General features: G+C 47.1%; 1 protein-coding gene across 2 annotated transcripts; it reads right to left on the bottom strand.

The window, feature by feature from the left end:
• Positions 1 to 8,774: 8,774 nt before the first annotated feature.
• Positions 8,775 to 19,050, bottom strand: HLX (H2.0 like homeobox). Of its 2 annotated transcripts, XM_081904736.1 has the most exons (4): positions 18,277 to 19,047; positions 15,480 to 15,659; positions 14,406 to 14,590; positions 8,775 to 9,725 (listed from the first exon to the last, which is right to left on the bottom strand). In XM_081904736.1, exons 1-4 carry the CDS (start codon positions 18,806 to 18,808, stop codon positions 9,327 to 9,329), a joined length of 1,296 nt encoding a protein of 431 aa, XP_081760862.1. In that variant the 5' UTR covers positions 18,809 to 19,047; the 3' UTR covers positions 8,775 to 9,326. The 2 variants fall into 2 exon arrangements, with proteins under 2 accessions (XP_081760862.1, XP_081760863.1); XM_081904737.1 differs by lacking the exon at positions 15,480 to 15,659 and having other exon boundaries at positions 18,277 to 19,050.
• Positions 19,051 to 23,685: the final 4,635 nt, after the last annotated feature.

Here is a 23,685-nt window from a genome sequence, read left to right as displayed (position 1 = left end):
CAACAATAAGTCCCAGTACCTATCAGTACAGTTCCCGGTGTACAGTACAGTTCCCGGTGTACAGGTGTAATACACACCTGTTCAGGTAAGCCACTCAGCAACCTAGCAGCAACACTCTGCACCATCTTCAACTTCTGCACCAGTCTCAAGGGAAGCCCCCCATATAGTGCAGCACAGTAGTCCAACAGTGAAGTTCCCAATGCATGAAACACAGTGGCCAAGTTATCCATACACAGGAAAGTGCATGGTTGGCATACGACAATACTAAGTTAGTAGCAGGTACTCCTCGCCTGAGCCTCCAGTGATAAAGATGGATCAAGGAGCACCGACCCCCATGCTACATACCTGTCCCTTCAGAGGAAGTGCAACCCTGTGCAGAAGCAGTCAGCACCCCAACTCCTGAACCTGGAAACCTGTTGCCCACAGAGTCTCCATCTTATCAGGACTCAGAATCAGCTTATTGGCCTTCATCCAGCTCACCAACCACAAGTTCTGAAGAGTCATAGCCTCTCCTGACCAAAATGTAACAGAAACAGAGCTGGATGTCACCAGCATGCTGGTGAAATTGTGCCCCAATGTCTTCATGACCTCCCCCAATGACTTATTATAGATCTTAAATAGCACTAGGGACAAAATAGGGCCTGATGCCCAATCCCCAAACCCTGTTCTCTGAACCCAGCCTCATAAGTAGGAGTGGGACCACTGTATAAAACAGGGCCAACAACTCATAACTCTTTGAGATGGTCCAGGAGGATACCATGGGCAGCAGTATCGAAAGCAAAGAGCAACAAGATCAGGCTTCTGCTTTACCCCCAAAGGAGGTCATCCATCAGGCCAGCCAACGTTGATTCGGATCCCAAGCTAGGCCTGAATCCAGACTGCAGTGGGTCAAGGCAATCAGTTTCCCCCAGGGGTGTCTGCAGCTGGAGTGCCGCCACCCTCCCCAACCTCTTACCTGTAAAGAAGGTATTTATGACTTAGTGGCAGTTGTCAGGTCAGACCTCTGGTGCCTAACAAAACAAATCGTAAGTGGGAGTTTCAACGCTAGGAAAGAAATCGGACCAGGCCATTTCTGGTGAGAAGGGCCGCTTAGTTGGACCAAGTACTGTAGATCCAGGCTAAGTAAGACACGTTTGACATGCAAAGGAGCAGCTCCCCTGCCCACTCGGAGGGGTTGCCTCTTCCAATTAAGCGCTCCTAAGATCGCGGCCGCTTTCTTTGGAAGGAAAACTCCACCAACTTTCAGGGGCGGGAATGTCCTGCCAAGGAAAGCGAGCGGAGAGCTTCCGACCGAAGTGCATTTCAAGGAGAAAGTGCCCGGGATTTCTTTGAGCCTTCTCCAAAGCCATTTCGAAAGATATACATTTTTAAAACCACCATTTTCTCTCTCGCTCTCTGGGCTGCGTTGAATAAATGGGGTTCCTCTTTTCAGAGAGTTTTTCTTCTTATTTTTGCCTGCTGAGCACGGAAAGCCAAGACCGCGTTGGAGAGAGACTGCCTGCTTCCCCTTTGAACGCATCTCGCGGGCCTTTCTCCTCCAAGACCTCCTGGAGAAGCCACCCATCGCCACGTTGGCACCGCCGGGCTGAAGCGACGTGGGCGTGGGAGTCTGTCCCTCGCCCTGATCTCAATGGCAACTCACTTCCAAGGAAGGTTGGTAGGATCCCAACCTAAAGAAGCGGTCTGTAAATTCGGATTTAGGAACAAAGCTCAGCTGCTGCTGCTGCTGCTGCTGCTTTTATCACCATCATCTAAAATAGCGATGCCCAAAGCGGACAGTCGGGGGCGCTACGAGGCAAAGGGCGCTGGGGGAGTAATTGGCTATCAGACTTTGAAAAGCTGGTGTTACTGGATCAAGTTCATCAGCTTTGTTGAATTAATTAAACTAATAGTTTTAATTGGATTTCGAATAAACGTGCAATTTATTATTACTATTTTGAACTTTAGTGTGTCGTGCAAACCGCTATTCTGAATAGGGCAGGGGACATTGGGATGAGTTTCTGGAATCAAGGGGGAACTAATGATCTAAAATATTCCACCGCTACTTTATTCAATGTCCCACTGGTATCCTTCCCCAACAATGGCGATATTACAGTCGCTTACTTGGAAATAAATCCCACTGAACTTTGTCGGCCTTACTTCCACGAAAACGTGTAATGATCATATAACTCTACTTTCTGCAGTGGAAATCGTTTCGCAGCGGTGTGGCCCTGAGACTCGTGTATTTGGGACGACCAGCACGCCTACTTCAGAGTAGTCCCAGAGGTCGGTCAGGCTGATCCTAGGAAAATGATTTCAACCAGATATGCTTCACATTTCAGATCTCCTCTTCCTCCGGTATATTTTCAGATCTTTTTGTAAACCAAAATTTTAAAAAATTAAAAATTAAAATTCTGCAGATCGTTGAGTCTTCCTTTTCCAGCGCAACAAAGCCAATATATATGGATTTCCCTGGTTGTGTTCCTTCAATAACTAGTTTGGATAACTAGTTAGTTCATTTTATAATGCCTTCCTAGGATGTCTTCTCCGAAAAGAGCTTAGCCGCATTCAATGGGTCTTAGACCCAGATAAATGTGCACAGGATTGTAACCTGACAATGCAAGCTTATACGTGTCTACTCAGAAGTAAGCCCCACTGAGTTCCACAGGATTTACTCCCACATAACTCTCAATAGAATTACAGCCTTCACCGTCCTAATGAGCTCTAGTGGGCAATATTAAACACAGGCCGAAATCATACCCATATAAACTAATGGGGCCTGAACGTTTAGGAACAGCACAGCTACACAGATCCTCTTAAATGTCACTATCTCTGTATAACTGAGTGGTGAATCGAAATGTTAATTCCTAAAACATCGAACGACGCACCGTATTAGGTTGTATTTTTAATAGCAATGAAAAATACTCGCTATAGGGCGAATATCACCCCAGTCCTTTATTTAGTGGCGTCCTGGTCCTTTCTCAGACGCTGGACTTTCTCGCCTTGACCTGCGAGGAAAGGGACGCGCCAAACGCTTTCCTTTGACAAGCCGGATCGTCGCCAAAGCTATTAGAGCCCCACGTTGCTCCGAATCTGTCTTCCCAGAGAGGTTTTGCTGCTGATTAAGGATCCCCCTAGACTGGGTGGCTAACTTAGTTGTTAGGCTACAATTTTATATACACATACTTGGGAGTAAATCCCTATCATATTCAATGGGGCTTACTCCGGGAGTAAACCTGTTCTGGAAATGTGCCAGTTCCCGCCCAGCCTTAGGGACGCTTACTCCGAAGGTCGTCTCAGTTAGTTCTGTGGGACTTACTCCCTGGTAGGTTTGCACAGGATCGTGACCTCAGCCCCAACACCACTTACCTACTACTAGGGACTGCGTCCGATTGAGTTTAGTAAGACTTACTCCCGAGTAAACATTCTTACGATTGCACTGTGGTATCTGAGGACTGTTTTTGTTCTGCACTCCCTTCCTTATACAGATATCTAGATAGATATATTTCAAAAAGCGAGGTCTCTCAGCTCCTGGAACCGGGATTATATACACGTTTCCAACCCAGTGTGTGTCTCTTTGTTTGTAGACACGCAAACACATTGAATTGGAAGCGTGCATAGTCCCCGGCCCAGGGTCTAGAAGATTTCCCTTAAAGAAAAGGAAAAAAGACTTTCCTTAAAGGGAAAAAAATTATAGATATCTATCATTTTAATCTGCCAGCGCAGCTCTTGAGAGACGCTTTATGCAGGGTAAAAAGCAAGCCTGCGAGGCCGTCCTCAAACTATGCATTAATTCCAGATTATTGTGCCGTTGCCCGTTTCTTGACGGACAAATATGAAATTTGCAGGAGGCACACCCTCACAAAAAATGTTTCCTTGGCTTCGCTTCGCCAGCAACTATATTTGTGTGACTCCTTATTTTATACGTGTGTGCACAGTACGTATATATGGGCATATATTCGGCAATTCGCTTTAGCAATCGGGCCCGATCCCGCCCATAGGAAGCGTTGTACCATTTATTTATTCTTTGGAATCTGAGTATTAAGCAGGTGGTTTTCAACCCTCTCCTTGAAATCAACAGGACTTTTCCAACATTTTTCACTTCAGCTGCACACAGAGGTCCATTGTGTTTCTGGGAAAGGGAGGGGGGACGCTCGAATCTTTATGAATATGAAATTATGGCATTCGTGGCTGGGCTCCTGTAACATACGGAGCCCCCAAGTGAGCAGCGGGAGGGAGATGTTGTCTTTGGGGAGAAACTCCAGAGCCCCCTACTCACCGCAGATTGAGCCGAGGGGTCCCCAACGCAAACTGGGCCGGCTCACCACATTTTGGAAGAAGGAATTGGGGACGACCCCAAATCCCTTAAATATCATATAGTGCAGAGTCTAAAATTTCCTGCGCCATGACCAGTAAGGGTGAAGTTCTTGAACGACGGAGACTCCATCCTCAATACCTATTCAATATCCTAATTTTAGGCGTTGACCCCCGCCTTTCTGTCCTGAGCGTGAACCCCCGAAGCGACTGAGAAACAGAGTTAATATTAAAAAACAAGAACTTATTTACACACACACACACACACACAGCAGTCCTAAGCAGATGTGGAAGAGGGCCCGCCCGGGAGCGCGCCGGGAAGGGACTTTCCTTGCCTTTCAAAGCGCCTTGTTGTGTGTTTTAGATGGAGAGGCTACCCAGGGGGGAAAAAAGAATCATCACAGCTTTCTATTTCACTCTGAAATAATGTTCCACGCGGGCGAGTCATGGGATCATATATTTTTTAGCCTGCATATGCGAACTCTGGGATTTCCCTTCTCTGAAAAGTGCTTTTCGAGCGGCCCGCTAGCGGGACCTCCCTCTCGTGCCAGCCCAAAGGCTACACGTTCAATCCGGGAAACATTTCGACGCAAGTCAGTCTCTTTGGACTAAAATTGTACCAATGACCGCCTGGATCCTTTTTAGATTTCGACGGGTCCTTTGACCCTTATCCTACCTGGCTATGGGACAGTTTAAATATGTGGGAAGGCTCGCTCCTTCGGTCGAGTGAAACTCGCTTGCAATTACTTCCAAGCTGAATTCAGCGTGATTGACCTCTCCAGCTCTTGAGTACTGTACCTGAAGCTTAAATCTCAGTCCTTTTTCTGCGGCAGATGTCCCCCTTTTTCCTGAGAAGGGACTCAGCCTCCAAACGGAGGAGAATTCAAGAGCTCGCCTCGACTCCAGCGCCCCCAGTCCGAGTCTGCGCGCCCAGTTGGCATCTCTGGTCGGAGAGACCGGATCCTAGACGCCTTGTCTGGGAAATAAATCCCAGTCTTTGTGCCTTTCAAAGAAAGGTGTGAGGCATCTGACGCTACGAAGCTTATACAAGGAACGTCATATTTCAAGAGGATGAAAAGGGGCAATTAAAAAAATAAATCAAAAGGTCATTTTTTTTAAAATTCGAGGGGTTTTTGCGACGGCGGCGATCTTTTTGAGACGGACTCCTGTACCCGATTGCTTGCTAAATTGTCCTCCATCTCACCAGTCAAAATCAGAACCAAAAAAACAGCCGAGATCGTAAGAACACACACGTGTGTGTTTCAACGACACGCGTCAAGCAAAACACGCCCGTTTCTGGGAAGCGTGAACTGCGCTGCCGCTTCATTTCAGGCAATGTGGGAGGTGGCTGGAGTTTGCTTAGTCCATTTATTCTTAATAAAATGACGCTTTGGGGAAGGCCTAGGAACCGAATGAGTTCTATCTTTCATATCCTGTTTTCGTCCTTCGGATCTCCTAAACCAAAGACGAAGTCCCCGTTCTTAAAGAAACCGATATTTTTTTCGGTAGGCTTTATATTTTAACAGACTCTGGAACCACCCCTTGTATGGGAAGTTGAAGCAAAGAAAGAGAATGAGGAATTTGTTTTGTGGTGTGTATGTGTGTATTTGTGTCTTAATTTCCTGCGAAGCCAGGAAAAAGTCAGACTGGAAAATATCACTTCCTGGCTAAACCACGAGAAATATCTACCTTACCAACTCCGAAGTAAGTCCAACTGAGTTCAGCGAGGCCAACTCTCCAGCCAGCGCTCAGAAGATAACGACGCCAGTTTACAGGCACCTGTTGGACGCTTTGGAGAGCCTGCTTGGGTATCTAGTTCAATCTGTAGCTCTAGATGAACTTAGATTGGACTTTCCACTCTCTTTAGTGCTTTTATAATGGAGGGCCATATTTATGCTGGGCCAGAGAAGGGTGACCCGCTTACAGGTGGAAGAACAAGACCTCATCTAGCCAGCAAACAGATCGGGTGGCTCGGATCGAATTATAGAAATGATGTGGAGGCTCCGTTTAGGCTCCGATTATTAGGCTCATTGCCTAAGTCAGATTCTCGCTGCTTTCCTCAACCACGGAGGAAGTAGACTAGGCCAACTGGTGGGAACCGATGACGCCTTCTGTGGACTTCTTCGGTTGGTGTTTCTCAACCTCCTTGGGTCCTCCGATGATGTTGGACTACAACTCCCATCATGCCCAGACAGTTTCGCCAATGGACACGGATGATGAGAGTTGTAGTCCAGCAACATCTAGGGACCCAACATGGAACTCCAGGCGTGTGAACCGTTTGGACTAAATCCAGACTTGAGTCATTCTTTAGAGCAGACCCACTGAAATCAATGGGACTCGTTTGTCACGGCTAACTAAAACTTCATCTATTTCAGTGGATCTGCTCTCAAGAATGAGTAAGTTTGGCTTGGAATTTCTGAACCTTTAATGTGAGCCAGATAATTAGCAGGTTCTTTTGCCTAACCCGGGGAAATCTCCAGAGCTCGTGTGACCTGTCTCGTGGGCTTGCATGGAGATTCAGCATGAGCAACATAAAGACAGAACAGATGCATTCATAGAGAGCATTGTCGGGAAAGGGGGACGAGAGAGAGGGCCAGAGCTAGCTTTCAGTCTTAATTTAATTTCCAGTTTGTGATTCAGGTAATAATTCAGGTGGGGAGCTCCACCTATTTTTAAGATTTATCCCCTACAAATTTGGTTGTACTGTAATCTAAGAGCGTTACTATCTAAGTGATGCTGCCTCATTTAGATGCTGAATCCTTTTATCTCCAACGTAAAATAAACACATTGACTCAAATATTCTTTCCACAGAGTTCAACAAGACTTGGGATTCATTCTAGTGCATTCAGAAATTACTCTGTGTTCCATAGGGCTTATTCCTAGGTAAGTGTGCAGACTAAGGTTCCAATCCTATACACACCTATATGGAAGGAAGCACCATGAAACACTGTCGGACTCAAAGTGCAAGCCAAGCATGCCTACTCAGAAGTAAGACCTATTGAATTCAATGATGCTTACTCTCAGGTAAGTGCAGAAAGGGCTGCAGACTAGTTTCTAACTCCAGGAGCATGAGATCCAGTTGTTTAGAAACTGTTCTTAGGATTGCCTGTGTGGCACCAATTCTTTTATTTTAAATATTTCTTTTGGGTTTATTATTAAAACATTTATTATTATAATGGCAGCTTTCAACTACAGTAAAGCCACATCTACTAGAAATAAAAAAATGAGAAAGGTGACAGCCCCTAAATGCAATTTCTTATGACAATACCATTGGTTTTATTTAACCTATTAAAAGAAAAGGGACCTACTCACTGCAGCGTAAGATAATCTAAGGTCCACTAAACGTTTGGAAGCGTAAAGGAGCAAAGCGAAAGCATATCAACTGCGGCTTCCTCAGCTCAAGAACTGAAGCTGATTTAGTCCAGAAATTTCTCTTTGATGTTTAAAATTATTTTTTAAAGCAGTCATCATCAGTGGAATGTCTGTTCCTGCTGCTGATACGGTGAGTGAGAATTGGGTGGAAGGGTTGAATTTAGGGCAGGGACTATGTGTAACCAAGATCCACAAATATAATTGAAAAGCATTGAAATTACTATACTCAATTATCTGAGGTTCTGTCCCCCTTTAGCAGAAGCCTGCCCCACATGACGTCATCTTTATGGAGCGATTTCCTTTAAAAAAATGCTCAACAACTTTGACTGCCCACCCCAAATTACTGGCAATGCCCATGTGGCCTTTTAAATGTTGCTGGACTACCATTCCCATCATACCTGGCTATTGGCCAGGCCATGATGGCTGATACTGATGGCAATTGGAGACCAACATCATTTGGCGGCCCACAGGTTTTCCACCCTGGAAAAAAGACTTCAGTCAAGGAGTTGTCTCACTCTAAGTGTCCCAGAAGGGCTGGATTAACCATTAAGCAAAATAAGCACATGCTTTGGGCATCATGGGGAGGGGGGCACCACATAATTTTTCCATTGCTGGATTTTTAACATTAATAGTCACAGATTGCTCAGCTGAGCGTTCATTTTCTCAGTTGAAGTATATTAAAAATCACAACAGAACAACTATGTCGATAGGGCAGGATGGATGCCGTAGCTCTACTAAGTATAGAAGCAGATGTGTTATGTAAAATTAGTTCTGAGGATCTGATCAAAGACTTTGCAATTAGAAAAAAAGTAAAAAAATAAATTCAAATATAAATAAAGTGGAAGTATATGAAAATAAACATTATTTTCCATCTTGCTGCAGGTTTTGTTTCATTTTGGAAAATAAAATTTTATTTTATGGTTTATTATTGTTTATATTTTGAATTAGATATATATGAGAGTACCAAAACCTCTCTTTTTTAATACTGTTTTTATTTATTTTCGTGGTACAGAAGATAATTTGGAGCCTCTAAAGGTCTTAATTGTGTCCCAGTTGTGGATCAACCCAACTAGACTGTTCTATCTAGTAACAAAACCAGACATCACAAATTAAACAAACAATTTATTTACAGTCTACTTTTCTGATCTTTTTTTCAGTGCAGTATTTCTTGGCCAGATTACACAAAGCAACACATTTTGGCAAGGGGTTGGTGAAATACTTCACATTGTGAATGAGGGGAGGAAGGTGGGGGAGTTAGAGAAGGACAAAGAAGACGACATGGTCTCTGTGATTTCCTGGACCCGGGAAGGCTCCTCTGCCAGCAAAGATGGGAAAGGTCTCCCCTGAGCTACGTCTGTGAGTTTCCTTCCTATTAGATCCTGAGGCTGAGCAGGACTGCCCTCTCCCCACGGCCCACTCACTGCTGTGGGCTGATGCCCTACATAGTTCGAGAAACCTCTGATCTTCCCACCTGCAGCAGAGGTTAGTACCCCAAATCTGGTAGTTCAGAGGTAGTTTACCTCATAAAAAATAACATATTTCCTAGGGGTTATTGTACCCCACACCCACCTGCAGTTAGGGGGTGCTACTATTTCCCAAGCGGGGCGATCACACGGCTTTTGGCGACTTCCCAAACAGATAGCTGGTTCTCTGAGAGGCAGTCATGGGGAGTCCCGTAGGCAAAAAGAAGGCTCCAGGCGCCTTAGAGGTTCTCTGCCTTGGTCCAGGCCTGTGGGAGCCAAAGGCGGCTCAGGGTGAACTGCAGTCTCCGATCCGGCCGGGTGTTGCAGCTCGGGGCTGTGCCGTTGCAGAGCCTGCTCGGTGTCAGCCCCCGCCTCAGTCCGTTCCGCATCGCTGCCGGGCTCCAGATCCAGGGATTCGGCCTCGCTGCTTTCGCTCTCGCCTTCTGAGCGGCTAGGGCTGCGCTCCACCTCTCCCTCGACTGTCGGTGCAGCGCCCCCTGATGGCTTCTCTTCTGGCTCCTTCTCTTTGTCCTTCTGCGCCTGCGCCTCCTTGGAGTGCCTCCACTTCATGCGCCTGTTCTGGAACCAGACTTTCACCTGCAAGTGAACCACAGAGCAGAGACACACAGGGCATCAGATGGGGGCGGGGCTGAGGCTAGACTGCAATTCTCCCTCTCCCAAGGTCCAGGGCACCACTAACCTCCAGCCCATGTTCTTGTACCCCTGGCCCAGAGATATAAAAATAAGGAATTCATGTTTTAAAAGAGTAAAACATTCTAGTCTTCATGGGCATAGGAAAATAAATAAATTTCAGGGTTAAATTCTGAACACGTGTGAAATATTGTGTGAGGTTTCCTTTATCTTTTATTAGAAGGTAACTTCCTAGGTTTTATGAGTATAGAGAAAATATTTTCTCCCTCCACAACTTAGCTATATTATAGTATCCCCTCTATTCCCTACTCCAATAATTTTTGCCATCACAGGAATCATGGGCACTGATCCCATTGTGCTGGATAGATCTGAGAAAGAGTGGCCCAAAGCCCAAGCTTAAGCAAAAATGAGCAGATCTTAATTTAATAAGAAAACCACTCGTTTCCAGTTTTTGAACAAAAATGAATTAGAGAAGATAGAAAGTATGTTCAAAAGACAAAGACTTATTATTACTCTGGCCTCTCTTATTTCGATCTTTTAAAATAATTACCTTAAATTAAAACAGTTTTGTAAAAAAAAATTGAAACAACCATAAATGCAGTTGTCGTCTTGATTTTTCATAATAGGCTCCCATGAAAATTGAACATATTGTTTAAAATACAGCATCGAGAGGCTATAGCAAAACCTAGAATTGTTCTTCCAAAGTGGGTGGGTAGCAGTCCCAATCCTACTGTTTACTCAGAAGTAAGCCCTAAAGATTTCAGTGGAACTGCTAGGCAAGTACCCACACAACTGCAGTCCAAATATGTTTACTCTTCACTTAGTAATCTCCTCCCTAAGCGCACTTGGGTATTCTGTTGAAATCGATGGGACCTACACTCAAATGATAATATGTCTAGGATTCCTGTATTAATCTAGAAGAGGTGTTTTCCTGGCAACTAGCCATAAAATCCCCATGGAGGTTTTTCTTCTCTGCCACCAGAGTCCTTTGTAGTTCTCTCTTGGGGTTGAGTATATTGAATGGATATACTTCAATTAAAAAGGAAAGGGAAAAGAAAGCCAGTCTGCTGGAACAAATATATACTTCCAACTCAGATATACTCAGAGCAAACTCATTGGAATTAATGAGCCTAAGTGAGTTGATTTCAATGGATGTACTTGGAATAGATCTAAATGTTGAATAAACAACTCAATGTATATTACATGGATGGCAGTTGCTATCTCTGCATTATCCAGGCAAATATCATTGAGGAAGTGAGCTTTTGAAACCAATGTGTCTACCGTATAGTTTATTAGGCCTTCCACATTGTCACAATAGAACAGCACAGTCCCTTATTCCCCGCTCCCTCCAATCTCATGCCCCTCTCTCTCTTCTTTAGCTAAAATTATTTTCATTACTGATATTTAGTTGTTTAGCAGGCTCTACAGTACAGTGCTCAGCTTTGCAAGCTCACATAAGGGTTAGGATAAATTATTGCCAATTTTCTACTGGAGTCCCAGATTCACCAGCTGCACTTTGAAATCAATGTTGCTGGCTTTGTGGCTGATCTCTAATATTCCATAGGCAAATGCTAATTGAACATAAATATTTTAACACCGACGATTTGGGGCTGCACTTCTTCATGTATGTGTGTCTTTCTCAACTGACAGAAGGATTGTCCTTATAGAAACCAAGGGCACAGACCAAGACAAGCTCTTTCAAACCCCACTGCTTTCAACCAGGGGAGATTTATGCTGCAATCCTATACACACTTTCCTGGGAGTGAGTCCCATTGAAGTCAATGGGGCTTACTTCTGAATCAATGTGCATATGATCACACTGGTAAACATATATGAACTCTCCCACTGAAATCAGTGGGGCTGGAGTGTGCATGATTTTGGTTGGATCATGTCCTAGATGTCTCCTTTATTTGTGCTTGTTCTCTTAGGTGCAAGAGGTTACATGATATTGATTTATTTATCTTTAATTAATGTATTTATTTGGTAGATACAGATTTAGCAGCTATAGATGACTGCCTTTCTCAAGTTCAGTGGTCACAATTATGCAGTTTTCAACATGGTGAAGTCTAATCCTGCATTGGATTGGGCCCCACTGTATAGAAAGCCAAAACTCTGGTGTTCCGTAGGACATGCACAGCACTGCAGTCATAGTGTATTCTTTATTATACCTATATGCCCCCTCATCCCACAAAATATAGTCATGAGTTTAATCCTAACCATGTCTACTCAGAGGTAAAGCCTATTGAATTCAGTGGGGCTTACTCTCAAGGTAGCCTGGGTTGTAACCTAATTTATCCCATTACTTTTGGTGCACCCTGAAGCATAACTCTATATATGTTTACTCAAAAGTATTGATTGATTGCTTCTGAAAATTAACTTTAATTGGATTGGGACCAGTTTATGCACTGGTAACCTGATCCTTTTTAAAGGTAGGGTACAGCATATAATTATGTTAACATGAATGAAAATAGTACATGTGGTACAATGGTTAGTGTGTCCAGGTTTCAAATCTCCACTCAGGCCTTAAACTCACTGGGTGACCTTGGGCCTGTCGCTCGCTCTCAGCCTAACCTATCCCGCAGGGTTGTTGTGAGGATTAAATAAGAACTATGGACCCTCGTACCCACAGGACCACCTATCCTGGTATACACTGTGGAGGACCTTATGGTCCATAAATAACAACACATTGGAGGTCCGAAGCCTCAAGGAAGTTAGATTGGTTTCAACTAGGGCCAGGGCCTTTTCAGCACTGGTCCCGACGTGGTGGAATGCTCTGTCACAAGAGACTAGGGCCCTGCGGGATTTGACATCTGTTCCGCCTGGCCTTTGGCTTAGACTCACTCTGACCCCTTATATGGGATTTGGTATACAAATTTTCCCTTGGCTTTTTTGCTGGCCCATGTAGGACCAGCATGGATAGCTGGCTCGGGTGAATATCTGATGTTTCCTCCCTTTATGGTCTTGATTTATGGGCTACTACTAAAATGAGGCTGCATTTTAAGCTGTATTTTAATTAACTGCTTGTTTGTTTGTTTGTGGGGTTTTTTCCTGTTACGTTTTATTGTAATTCATGTTTGTTGTTGGCTGCCCTGAGCCCAGCCCTGTCCAGGGAGGGCGGGGTATAAATAAAAATTTATTATTTATTATTATTATTACTATGCAATCCACCTTCAACTCCTTAGAGAAAAAGCCGGGATGTAAAAGAAATGAATGAATAAATAAACATTCCTCAGTACATCTTAACATTCTGTGTGTATTCAGGAAGAAATATATTCCAATATATTTCCGTAGACTCCGAAAAACACACACCACAAACATATAGCCTTAGATGCTATTACACCACTCAGGTTCTATTGCCAAGGGGAAATATTCTCTGTGTGCAAGGGATATAATTCCTCCTATAGAATATTTTCCACTACAATGAAATAAGGGGCTGGAAAAGTACTTTGAAAAATCCCTTGAGGATATCCTTGAGTCCTGCCGGACTGTTCTCCAGCTCATTCGAGGGTGGGGAGAGGCTGGTCTCTCGAGGAGAAAGGTGTTTGGCTTGCAAGATTTTGCACCACAAGCAGCATTTGTGTTTTTTCACCCCCACCAGAAACACCTCAACCTTGTCTAACAGTCAGCAGCTTGCCGCCAAAGTAGCATTTCACAAGGCCGAAATATCGCACGGCCTCCCCGCTTCTTTAGTTGCGTTTCCTACCAGGGCTGCACTTCACAGTCAAAGCCCCCAATCCTCATCTCCCTTCGCAGCCAATTTCGTCCTTCCTCGCTGGCTTTTCCCACTCGCAGCCAAAACAAACACTCCGGGTGTAACGGACATAAATCTTCGCGTGAACTTCTGGTCCCTTCCCTCCCCCTTTGCTCGCTTCAGCAAATCGACATGTATTTACTGCATTACTAAGCACGAAGCAATGTGAAGATACCTCATATTAACGCTGCAATACTTTACAAATTAAGCCCGAGGCGAGGGGAGTGGGGAGCGCAAATATCTCAATGGCTCTCTTCTCTCCGCCTGCCCACGGTTGTCTAATCCCCTCCGTCCCAAACGCGCAGCCCGATCCTTTGCTGATTCCCCACCAACAGTGCGGCTGGACGCAAAGGGGGCTAGCTCACAAGATTGCAATGGTGGGAGGGGGAGAAACCTCCGCTTTGGTTGACGCGGAAGCAACGCAAACAAACTCGGCAACGAAAGATGTAAGGCTTAGCGATTCAGAGGAACTTCTCTTGGAGTAAATACGCACAGGATCGAGCGTACGCTTTGCAGGGACATCCTAAACATGCCCTGGATTGCAGCCTTAGTGGACGAGGTTCCCGTTTATTTCACTACGTGGGCTCTCTAGTTCAGAAAAGCTTATACCACAATCAAGCAGTTTTTAAAGTGGCGTAAGACTCGTGTGTGTGTCACCCCTACTTCTCAGGAATTTGTAAAACATCATAAAGATGATGATGATGATGATGATTAAAGGCCTGCTCTCTTGAAATAAAGGGGAAATGTCCTCTCATCCAGACTTTTACTGATACTACATTTCACTGCTGGGTTAACCCGATCCTAACCTGGCGATGCCCGTTTTTTGTTTCCCTGGCGCGTCGAACCAGGGATCCGCGCCCCGCGCAAGCGCTTACCTGCGCGTCCGTGAGTCCCAGCATGGCTGCCAGCTGCTTTCTGTCCGGCTTGGTGACGTACTTCTGGATTTCGAAGCGCTTCTCCAAGCCTTTCCTTTGGAGATTGGAGAAAACCGCTCGGGACCACGAGCGCTTCCGTTTGTAGGTCTGAGGCAGCGTGTCTTTGGTGAGCACCGCGTAAGGCCCTGCAGGGTGGAAGGAAGGAACCAAGGAAGGAGGGAGGGATAGAGGAGTGGAGAGAGAGGGGGGGGGTTGAATGAGGGGCCGAAGAAGCAAAGGGCGAAGCGCGTTCAGTGGGGCGCACTGGTAGCCCAACACCTTCCGGATTCGGGCACTAATAAAAGACCCATGGGTCTCTTATCCTAACAATAGATTTCACCTTTTTTGCAAAATAACACTTAACAGGTACTCTCGATTTATTTCAAAGCACTCACCCCACCCTCCCAACCCCACTTTATGAGTTCACCCCACACATGAGTTCGACCTTTATTTTACTTTTAGGCACCGTTAGTGTTGGAGATCAGATCTGTTGAAGCTCGTGCCCCCATATATCCCCTCCCATTCCCTGATTCTTCCTGAAGGTGAGCTACCTGTAAACTCATGCCTTTCCAAACAGCACCTACTTCTCTTCGCAGTGGAAGCAGCCCGTGGATCCCACGGGGACTTTTCTTCCAAGTATAAATAACCTTTTAGGATTGCTTTTAGGCAAGGCCGGGGGGGGTGCCAAATTCTCGCAAGCACCCCCTCTCAATCCTCAAGGCTCTCTCTCTCTCTTACCACACCGTTCCTACTCACACGGTTAGGAGCTGGGCACTCACAGCCCGCCCACCGAAAACTCGCAATGGCACCCCTACCGCGATCCTAAAGAACGCGCGCTTGGACGGCGCGGTTGTTAGGATCTGGCGCCTAATCGAGCCTTCTGCAGGTTTGCTTGGCCGTAAGTCCCATCGACTCCCACGGCCCTTACTCCCAAGTAAACCGCGCGCGTTCCTGGAAATCGATCGCCGGAGAGCAGAGCGAAAGGATGGCTTGGGGCAGAAGGGGGTCGGGTTTAAAAGAAGGGTGCGTCTGTACCTGGAAAAGTGTCTTGAAACTGGTGCTGAACGGAATTCCTTGGGGTTGTGTTTAAAGGCCCCAGGACCGCGGAGGTCTCGTTAATGGGCTCTAGAGACGCGAAGAACTGGCCGGCCGGAGGCTGTAAGGCGGGGAGATGAACCCCAGATGGGCGGCTGGTGGTTAATAAGGAAGTCAAATCTGCGGGCACAGGAACAAGGAGAGCTCGGTTACAGAAGAAGGCAAGGAGAGAGAAAAGGCGCACGTTCCCTGAAGCCCCTTGCAGCCAGGTTAAGGCGGTTTAGACTCTGGGCAGAATTAGGTCTTATGGAGAGGCCTTTTTTGGGGGATCCCCCGCCCGGTCGTGCCGTTTGCTTCCCTCACTTGGAAATACGGGGAGCCAATCCTGCTGTTCTTGGGGAGCCTCCTGCTCATTTGCTGAGAGGGGGGCTCCACTTTTAACCGCCCCCCAAGTCCTACCCTGTTGGGAGCGCGGCTTGCCCGTGTCTAGGCAGACGGGAAGAACGGTGGGCTTTTGCACGACGTTGTTGGACGGTGGCGAGGCTGCTAATTACACCCAGAAGGAGCACCCTTCCGTTCAATGGTTTTACTCCCGAGTAAATGTGTGCGGAGGCTCGGAGCCTTGAAGCTGCCTTTTCCACTCACACCCACCCACGGTGTTACAGATATTTAATTTTATTTTTGACTTGGAAGCGAGCCCTCCCCGTTGGGTTGAAAGCAATGGGACTATCTTCCCAGGTAAACCTTCTTAGGTTCAGGATGCGGGTGGCGGGTTGTTGTGGTTTTGCTTAGGATGGGTTGCAATCCCCAACTTTTTTCCTGCGGGGATACTCGACTGAAGTCGAGAAGTAACCCAGAGAACTAACCCTGCGGCTCTGCCCCGTTACCAGGGCAGGTTTGATGGGAATAAATGGGAACATTAACTTCCCCCAATTAAGCTCTTTGGCTCGGGGTGGTTTGAACGATCCTCCTATTCCGCAAGATCCAGGGCAGAAGGTGTTGGGAGAAAGAGCAAGGAAGAAGCAAAGGGGATTGGCGGATCTGAGCAGAATCTCCAAACCAACATTATTGGGGTAGAGGCGCTTTACCGTGAAAACACACGCCTTTCTCTCAGCACCCTCGCCCCTGTTAAAAAGCTGCGTTCACCCTCTGTAATTATTAGTTTCATTAACACGTCTGGATTGAGCTCTCGCTCGTGATCCGGCACACTTTTAACCCGACACTCTTGGATTTATGTCCGAAGGGAATGGCGAACACATTGACTTGGCAGAGAAGTTCCGTTGGGGTCAAGAGATATTTATTTTTTAGCCAAGCGTGTAGAGGAAGATTTGGGGCCCACTGAGTTTTGATCCAAGCGATCTGCCTTAGCTATGGAGTGGATCTGGCATGGTTCCGAGAGAGAATAACAACAATAACAACAGCAGCACCAATAATGACTTGGGGGAGCTCTCAAAAATCCCACTGGAAGGGAAGAGGTCTGTCTATGAGTCACCCTCGGAATTCAAGCGTTGACGACCCATTTACCAAATGGAGAAGTGAAACCACCTTGGGTACAGTTCCTATTTGTTCGCATCAATGGGAATATTTAGCCCTGACTGCAATGGGATATTATTTCCATCCAGTGCCCCCAGGCCTCCATGCTAGAGTTGGCAGTCTTTGGACTGGATATGCCCCCAAGGTCATTTTCTCTCTCGCCCAGACCCCACTGCCCCAAAGATCAATCCCAAAATTGAGGTTGTTTGGGGATGGGACCAAAGAAATACGTCGATGATTTAGTCGCACTGGTTTCAAAAGAAAGTGAGCTTAAGCATTGCTTTCACTGCAATGTCGAAATCCAAGAAGCTTACTTCCAAGTAAGTACGTGCCGGAATGGGGAGGCTGGCGGCCTCGGTTTGTTGTTGTTGTTGCTGCTGCTGCTGCTTTCTGAAACTTTTAGGCAAGTCGATTGCTCAACTGGGCGCTCCGTTGAGCAACAACCAGCACAAATATGAAGGCGCTGGGTTCCTTCCCCACGCGAAGAACACGTCGATTACGCGATGAAACTTACGTTTCACCCAGCGCAAATACTCGGGGTTGCACCTACCTAGCCACGAACTGGTGAAGGCCGCCAGAATCACATTTCTCCTGAGAACATTAGAAGCGCCCAGCCGGATCAGACCAAAGGACAATCCAGCCCACCGTGGTCAACTCAGATGCTCCGGGGGGGGGGGACCCACATGAAGGGCAGGGACGAAATAACGCTCGCCTTCCTGGCTAGCGTACCCCACCACAGCCCTTCTCCAGGGGCCCTGAAATGCCAGGAGCTGAACCGGGCTGTACAGCTGTCAACTTTCCCCTTTTTTAAAGGTAAATTCCCTTATTCCGAATAGGATTCCTCGCAAGAAAAGGGAAAAGTTGACAGCTATGCAGGGCTGTCATTTTTCTAAGGCACGAATCTTTTAAATTATGGACATGGCTATCATTTAATACTTCCATACATATAATTCCAGGAATCAAACTCCGAAATCGGAGGGGCTTGCCTATCTGTCTCACTGCCTCCCTATTTAATTATCCATAGAGTCATGCATTTTTATACAAACAGAGACACACGCACGAGATCGATACAGCTATGAGCACGATCGACGGCGAAATTGCGCTCAACGTCCATTGGAATGAATGAGGGTTCCCTGTCAATCCGCGCAAACCCCCTTTCCTGCTTCAGAAGCAGGACTCCTTAAATTCACCAGTGGGGTGGGGATGGGGAAGAGGGTGGGGATTTAAAAAATAAAATAAAATAAACCCTCGGCTTTCTCTCTACCTCTCAGCGTGTTGCTTTCCTTGAGTTTCGGGTCAAACTCGGCGGATAAAATGCGGTCAATCCCAAACTTCAAGTCTTTGCTGGAGGGCGCGGGCGCCGAGCCGGGATGTGTCTGGTGGCTGGGGCCCCGGCCTCCTCCGGGAGAGCGGTGCTGCTGCTGCTGCTGCGGGTGAGGGTGGTGGAAAGCAGCGGAGAGAGGCGACAGGCGGGCGGGGAAGGCGACGGCCCCGTCGGGGGCCACCAGGGGCGTGGGCCGGAGCGGGGAGGCCGCGGCGTGGAACTGCGAGTGGGCATGCACGGCCCCCAGGTGCGCGGCCAGCGCGGGCGCTCCGGGCAGCCCGTCCACCGACGACGCCTCCCCGGCGGCACTGGCAGCCGCGGCGGCGTGCAGAATGTCCGCGATGCAGAAGGAAGGTTTCTTGAGCCCCGACGGATCCAGCGGGAAGCAGCCGGGCCCCGACGGGGCGCAGTAAGCCGCCGACCACAGGCTGAAGTTGGAGGCGTAAAAGGGCGCCAGGCCGGCCGTGTACATCCTGCCGGGGCCCGGGGAGAGCCCTCCACGCCCGGCTCCGCCTGTTGCTGCCGCTGGAGGAAAAGTTCAGCGGCCGTCGAAGGAAGATCGTCAGCGCCCGAGTGCCTCTCGGCCTGCGCGCATCGCTGGGGGAGCCGAGCGGGGACAGGCAGCGCTGTGCGAGGCGAGCCGGCGGGGAAAGACAGGCGCGTCAAACCAAATAACAACAACTAGGCGCGGGGGAGGCGTCGCCGCGCCAGAAACTCCCCTCTCGAGGAGGAGGAGGGCAACGCGGAGGAAAGGAAAAGGAGCCGCCCGCCCACCTCGCTCCGCCAAGCAGCGCCTCCCCACGAACCCAGGTTTTTTTCTTTCCTTCGAACGCGGCGTCAAAAGAGCAAACACTTCTCCTGGCACAGCGGATTGGAAGGCCGGCGACCAATCGGAGGAGCGGAGGTGTAGCCGAGGCAGGACGAAGGGGCGGGGCGGCGGCGAGCCACGCCTCCTGCGCGCCAAGGAGGAGGAAGAGGCAGGGATGCCCGCTGCTTCTGCCTGCGCCAAGGAGAAGGGGGAAGATTCTGGCTCGAAAGCCTGTAATGGCCCTGCTTTGCTGCACCCTGTCAAAGGACGAGGCGCAAAGAGGTCCGACGCAGGGCTGCCCTGCCTTTCTTCCCGTTTCCTGGAGGCGGGGAACAATCCGGAGTCAATTCGCATTCCTCCCAACGCCGCTTTCAAAGAGGAAGAGGGAGCGAGGAGGCCTCGTTAGCGGGGGGGGGGTGAAACTGGACCACGATTCTCACCATCCTGGACCTTTGGGGTGGGGGCTGCTGGGAGTCAGAGTCCAGCAGTATCAGGCGCTACCACAGATAATAATTTAATAGAAAGGGCGTCTCCTTCCCTAATTCAGTCTAAAATTTTGCGGACTGGGAAGAAAGTTTAAACCTTCATAGAGATGTCTTTCTGCTTCCTGAAAACAAATTGAGCTTCTGAATTGTTCGGGCAGGGCAGAAAGTCTGGAGGCTCTTGCTTTGCATGCAGAATCGCGGGTTCAATCCCCGGAAAATTGTAGAGTTCATGCAAACATTGTTGGAGAGTCGCTGTTAAGTGTAGAAAAGAGCAATGCAGTACTGAGCTAGGTGGACTGATGGACTGGCCCGGAAAAGGCAGGTTCGTATAATGTGCAGTAAAACACTTCAATATTTTATTGAGAGAGAGAGAGAGCCCTCGCCCAAAGAGAGAGCGCTAGCGCAAACAATACGAACCTTTGTTTCAGAATGCGCTACAAACAAAAAATATCAGCCCAGATAGGTGACCTTTGATTTGTATGTGATAAAAATGTAAATGTGCATCCTATGTATGTTAAGTCAGACGTGAGTCCCATGGGGTTCAGTAGAGATTATTTCCGATAGGATGCCTAGGATAACCACGGCAGTCGAATTCGCAATATTCTACTAGATCATCCAAAGTTCTAGTCCACTGAATTCAATGGGAATGTTTAAATGGTGCTTAATTTTCAGTGCTTAACTCTCCCGTTTAAGTCAGTGGATCCTCAAAGTGATGAACTTTAAATGTCTGGTATCCTATTTTTTAAAAAAATAAATGCCAAAGTCAAAGGTATACAGTATGCTTCCTGCAGATCCAGCAACTAGTTAAGACGAAATAATCCCATTTAGACAAAAAAAGTCTGGGCTTAAATAGAAATACTAGAAGAGGGCGCTTCGCTCAAGTGAATGAGAATCATATTAAAAGGTTGCTTTTTATCTTAAAATTACGTTTTAAAATCTATCATCAGTTAAGTCTGTCTTCCCACAAAACCAATAGGCTTACATACACTTCATAAGGCTGCGATCCTATTTACACTTTCCTGGCAGTGAATCTCAGCGTGCACAATGGGACTTACTTCCGAGTAGACGTGCCTAGGATTGCAGTGTAAGTTGTGCATACGGTTTAAACAGAGACAGGAGCTGACATTTGCTTGATAACGTAAGCATTTAGTCTATCTTTTCTGTATACTGACAGCCATAGTCGAAGCAGAAGTAGCGCCATTAACTTCAGAAGGGTTTCTTGTCATGCCCTGAGGATAAAGTGGAGGTTATTTAAAGACATTTGCATTCAGGCAGTCAGTTTATTTTTAAATGGTTGAATGTTGAGGAAATGGCAAGATTTTTCACTGAGCAGGTAGAGACTCAAAAGACCAAAAAACAACAACAGTCGCATTAAGTTTTGCATGGAATGAGGCACTGATTTCCACGGGAGAGGGTTTGCTACCTGCGCGTCATTTTCCCACTGACGTCAAGGGGGCTTAAATGGCCTTAGCCATGGCTGGCTGGGCTCTTTTGAAAATACGCGCGCGCGTGCGCACACACAGGTACACAGAGAGAGGGAGAGAGGAGAGAGAGAGAGAGAGAGAGAGAGAGAGAGAGAGAGAGAGAGAGAGAGAGAGAGAGAGAGAGTTGTTGAATGGAAGCCTCACAATCCTCGATTCAATCCTACTAACGCAGGAGTAAAAGCGTGTTTCTCTGGACATGGCTGCGAGAGAATAAGCACATCTTTCGGCGTGCTATTTTGAATATCAAGTGCCGGGAAGACGTACCCCAGCGTTAAAAGTATTTCATGAATCTCATGCATAGTTTTTAACATTTCACCTGTCAAAACTGCAGAGTCGGTTGTGCCAAAAGCCACTCCGTTTTTCTCCCACTTGTCACCTTTTCCTGCAGCCTGTTAATTTCCCTTAGTATCCGCCTCGCACCTGGATGAAACCGGGGTCTCTTTAGGTTTAACATGTTTCCATCCTTCTGAACAGGACGAAGCTTAGCTGATTCAAACCTTTCGAGGGAGCGTCCCCCTGCCCGATAAAACCGACGTGTCCATACATCTTTCAGGGGGGGGGGGGATAACCTCTTGCTATCGCGTGCAGACTTCTCAGGAAGCAAGTGCCATTTAGCTCTTTGGGAGCTGTTTTTCCTTTGTTGCAAGAATCAAAATTATGCGCGGATTAATGTACAGATTTGTGCACGATAGTGAGTGATGTTCACTCATAATGCCACACGATTGTGCTTCGGGAGGGAGGTGCGGCTTCTCAGCAGCTAGAAGAGAAAAATGGATTGCGTTCTTGGACGCCTAGTATTTAATCGCTGCAGCTTCTAACTTCTGATCTATTGTAATTGTGGTTTTCTATTAATATACGATGAATATTATTAGGCTGAAATTGACACAGCAGGCAGTCCTCTGAAGAATACGGGAGGGCGCCTGCATCCGAAGGAGAAGAATCAATACTTCCCTGAGGATCGTGGATATGATCGGCGACTTGATCACCAGCCCTATTTGGCTACTGGATCCTAGGGGTGGTGGCTCAATTTCGACGGAACTCCTCCAGTTATCAAGCTAGCGTAGTTAGGATCACAGCCCAGATATCAATAATGTAAGGCCATGAGTGAAAGAGAAAACCAATTCTTTCAGGGGGGGGACCACATTATTCACACAGAGAGAGGAGTTGCAAAACTTCATCTTGCAAAGTTCCTACACAAACATTGAGGATTTAATTTAATAACTAGCACCCCTATCCAAATGCCTGTTACAATAATGCAGGCGGGTTTTCGGGGAATTCAAAAGGAAAATCCCAGTGGTTTGCTTCCCAAGAATTAGTGTTTTGGTATGAAGGAGCTCCTAACCCTGAGTATCTTTACTTGAGAATAAATGCCACCGAAGATAATTGGAATTGCTTCAGTGTAACGATCCCCGCCTCTAAAAATTAAGGGAAGCCGTCCGTTTCAAAGTTGGGATTCCGCCGGTTTCAACCGCGTATGTGACTAAAGGACTTTCCCCCTGAAATCAAAATCGATTTATTTCTTTGGATCATGGCCCAGGGATTTCGATTTCACCTGGATGAGGACCGGCTTGCGTGGCTGCAGCCCTTTTCCGTGACAGCTAGTGGAAGAATTGCCAGTGAGTGAGGGGGATGAAAGTCCCATTTATTGATTTACTGAAAACGAAAACATTACAAAAGCCCAATTAACAGCTGGGTGGGTGGATTTCGAATAGCAAAAACAGCCCTTTTCTCAATCCGGTGAAGAGGATGAAAAAGGCAGAGGTTGGACAAATTCTGGAGGATTGCCCGCATCCCCAGAAATCCCATTCTGGACCAGGAATTGGGAATCGGAGTCACTCCAGATCTTTGTGGACTCCAAGTCCCATCAGCCTCATTCAAGGTCAGCGGTCAGGGAGGATAGGAATCGTAGTCCAACAATATCTGGAGGGTCGCAGGCTCTCTATTCCTGTTCTAGCAGAAATGTGGGTTTTTTATTTAAAAAAAAACCTATTAAAAAGCAAAATGATAGTCATTCGCCTTCGCTTCAACTGCACTGCGCTTCCCTGGATATGTTTGTATTAAGATAAGAGCGCAGCCTGGAGCCTCCTTTCTAAATCGGTTCAGTTAAGGAACAGGAACATCAGGGAAGGTTTGCTTTCAAGTAAACATGTTTGGGCAGGGACCTACGGTTCTAAGTTGCAACTGAGTCGAGATCGATTTAAGGTCAGGGTTGGCGACTTGGCTCGTCAGTTACACGAATCAGTGTCTCATGGATAGATACTATTGTTTAGTTTGGAAAGAGTAAAACAACAACAACAACCCCCAGACAAATTTAAGCTCCCTCGGAAAATCACCGCGGCGATGTGCGAAATAATATGAAATACATTATATGGGTGCCACGTTCTAGTCTCACAGAGGTGGAACTGGGCCTCTGGCCTTCACAAGGAAACGTTTTCCTTCGCCCTTTTGTAGTCGCCGCCGTGCTAAAAAGGAAGCCGATCTGCCGCCGACCCCAAATCTATTTTGTGTGTATTGGATAATCGGGGGGGGGGGCGAGGCAGAGCACATTTTGGATAAAGGAACGGAAAGATGC

This window comes from Podarcis melisellensis, assembly GCF_964234715.1.
Source record: "Podarcis melisellensis genome assembly, chromosome: 3".
Taxonomy (NCBI): domain Eukaryota; kingdom Metazoa; phylum Chordata; class Lepidosauria; order Squamata; family Lacertidae; genus Podarcis; species Podarcis melisellensis.
This window is presented reverse-complemented; position numbering and strand designations above follow the sequence as displayed.

Coding starts and splice junctions, on each gene's coding strand:
- HLX (XM_081904736.1), bottom strand. CDS start 18,808: ATGTACACGGCCGGCCTGGCGCCCTTTTACGCCTCCAACTTCAGCCTG. Junction 15,660..18,276: donor GGAAAGCAACACGCTGAGAG/GTAGAGAGAAAG, acceptor CTGTGCCCGCAG/ATTTGACTTCCTTATTAACC. Junction 9,726..14,405: donor TGGGACTCACGGACGCGCAG/GTAAGCGCTTGC, acceptor GTTCACTTGCAG/GTGAAAGTCTGGTTCCAGAA.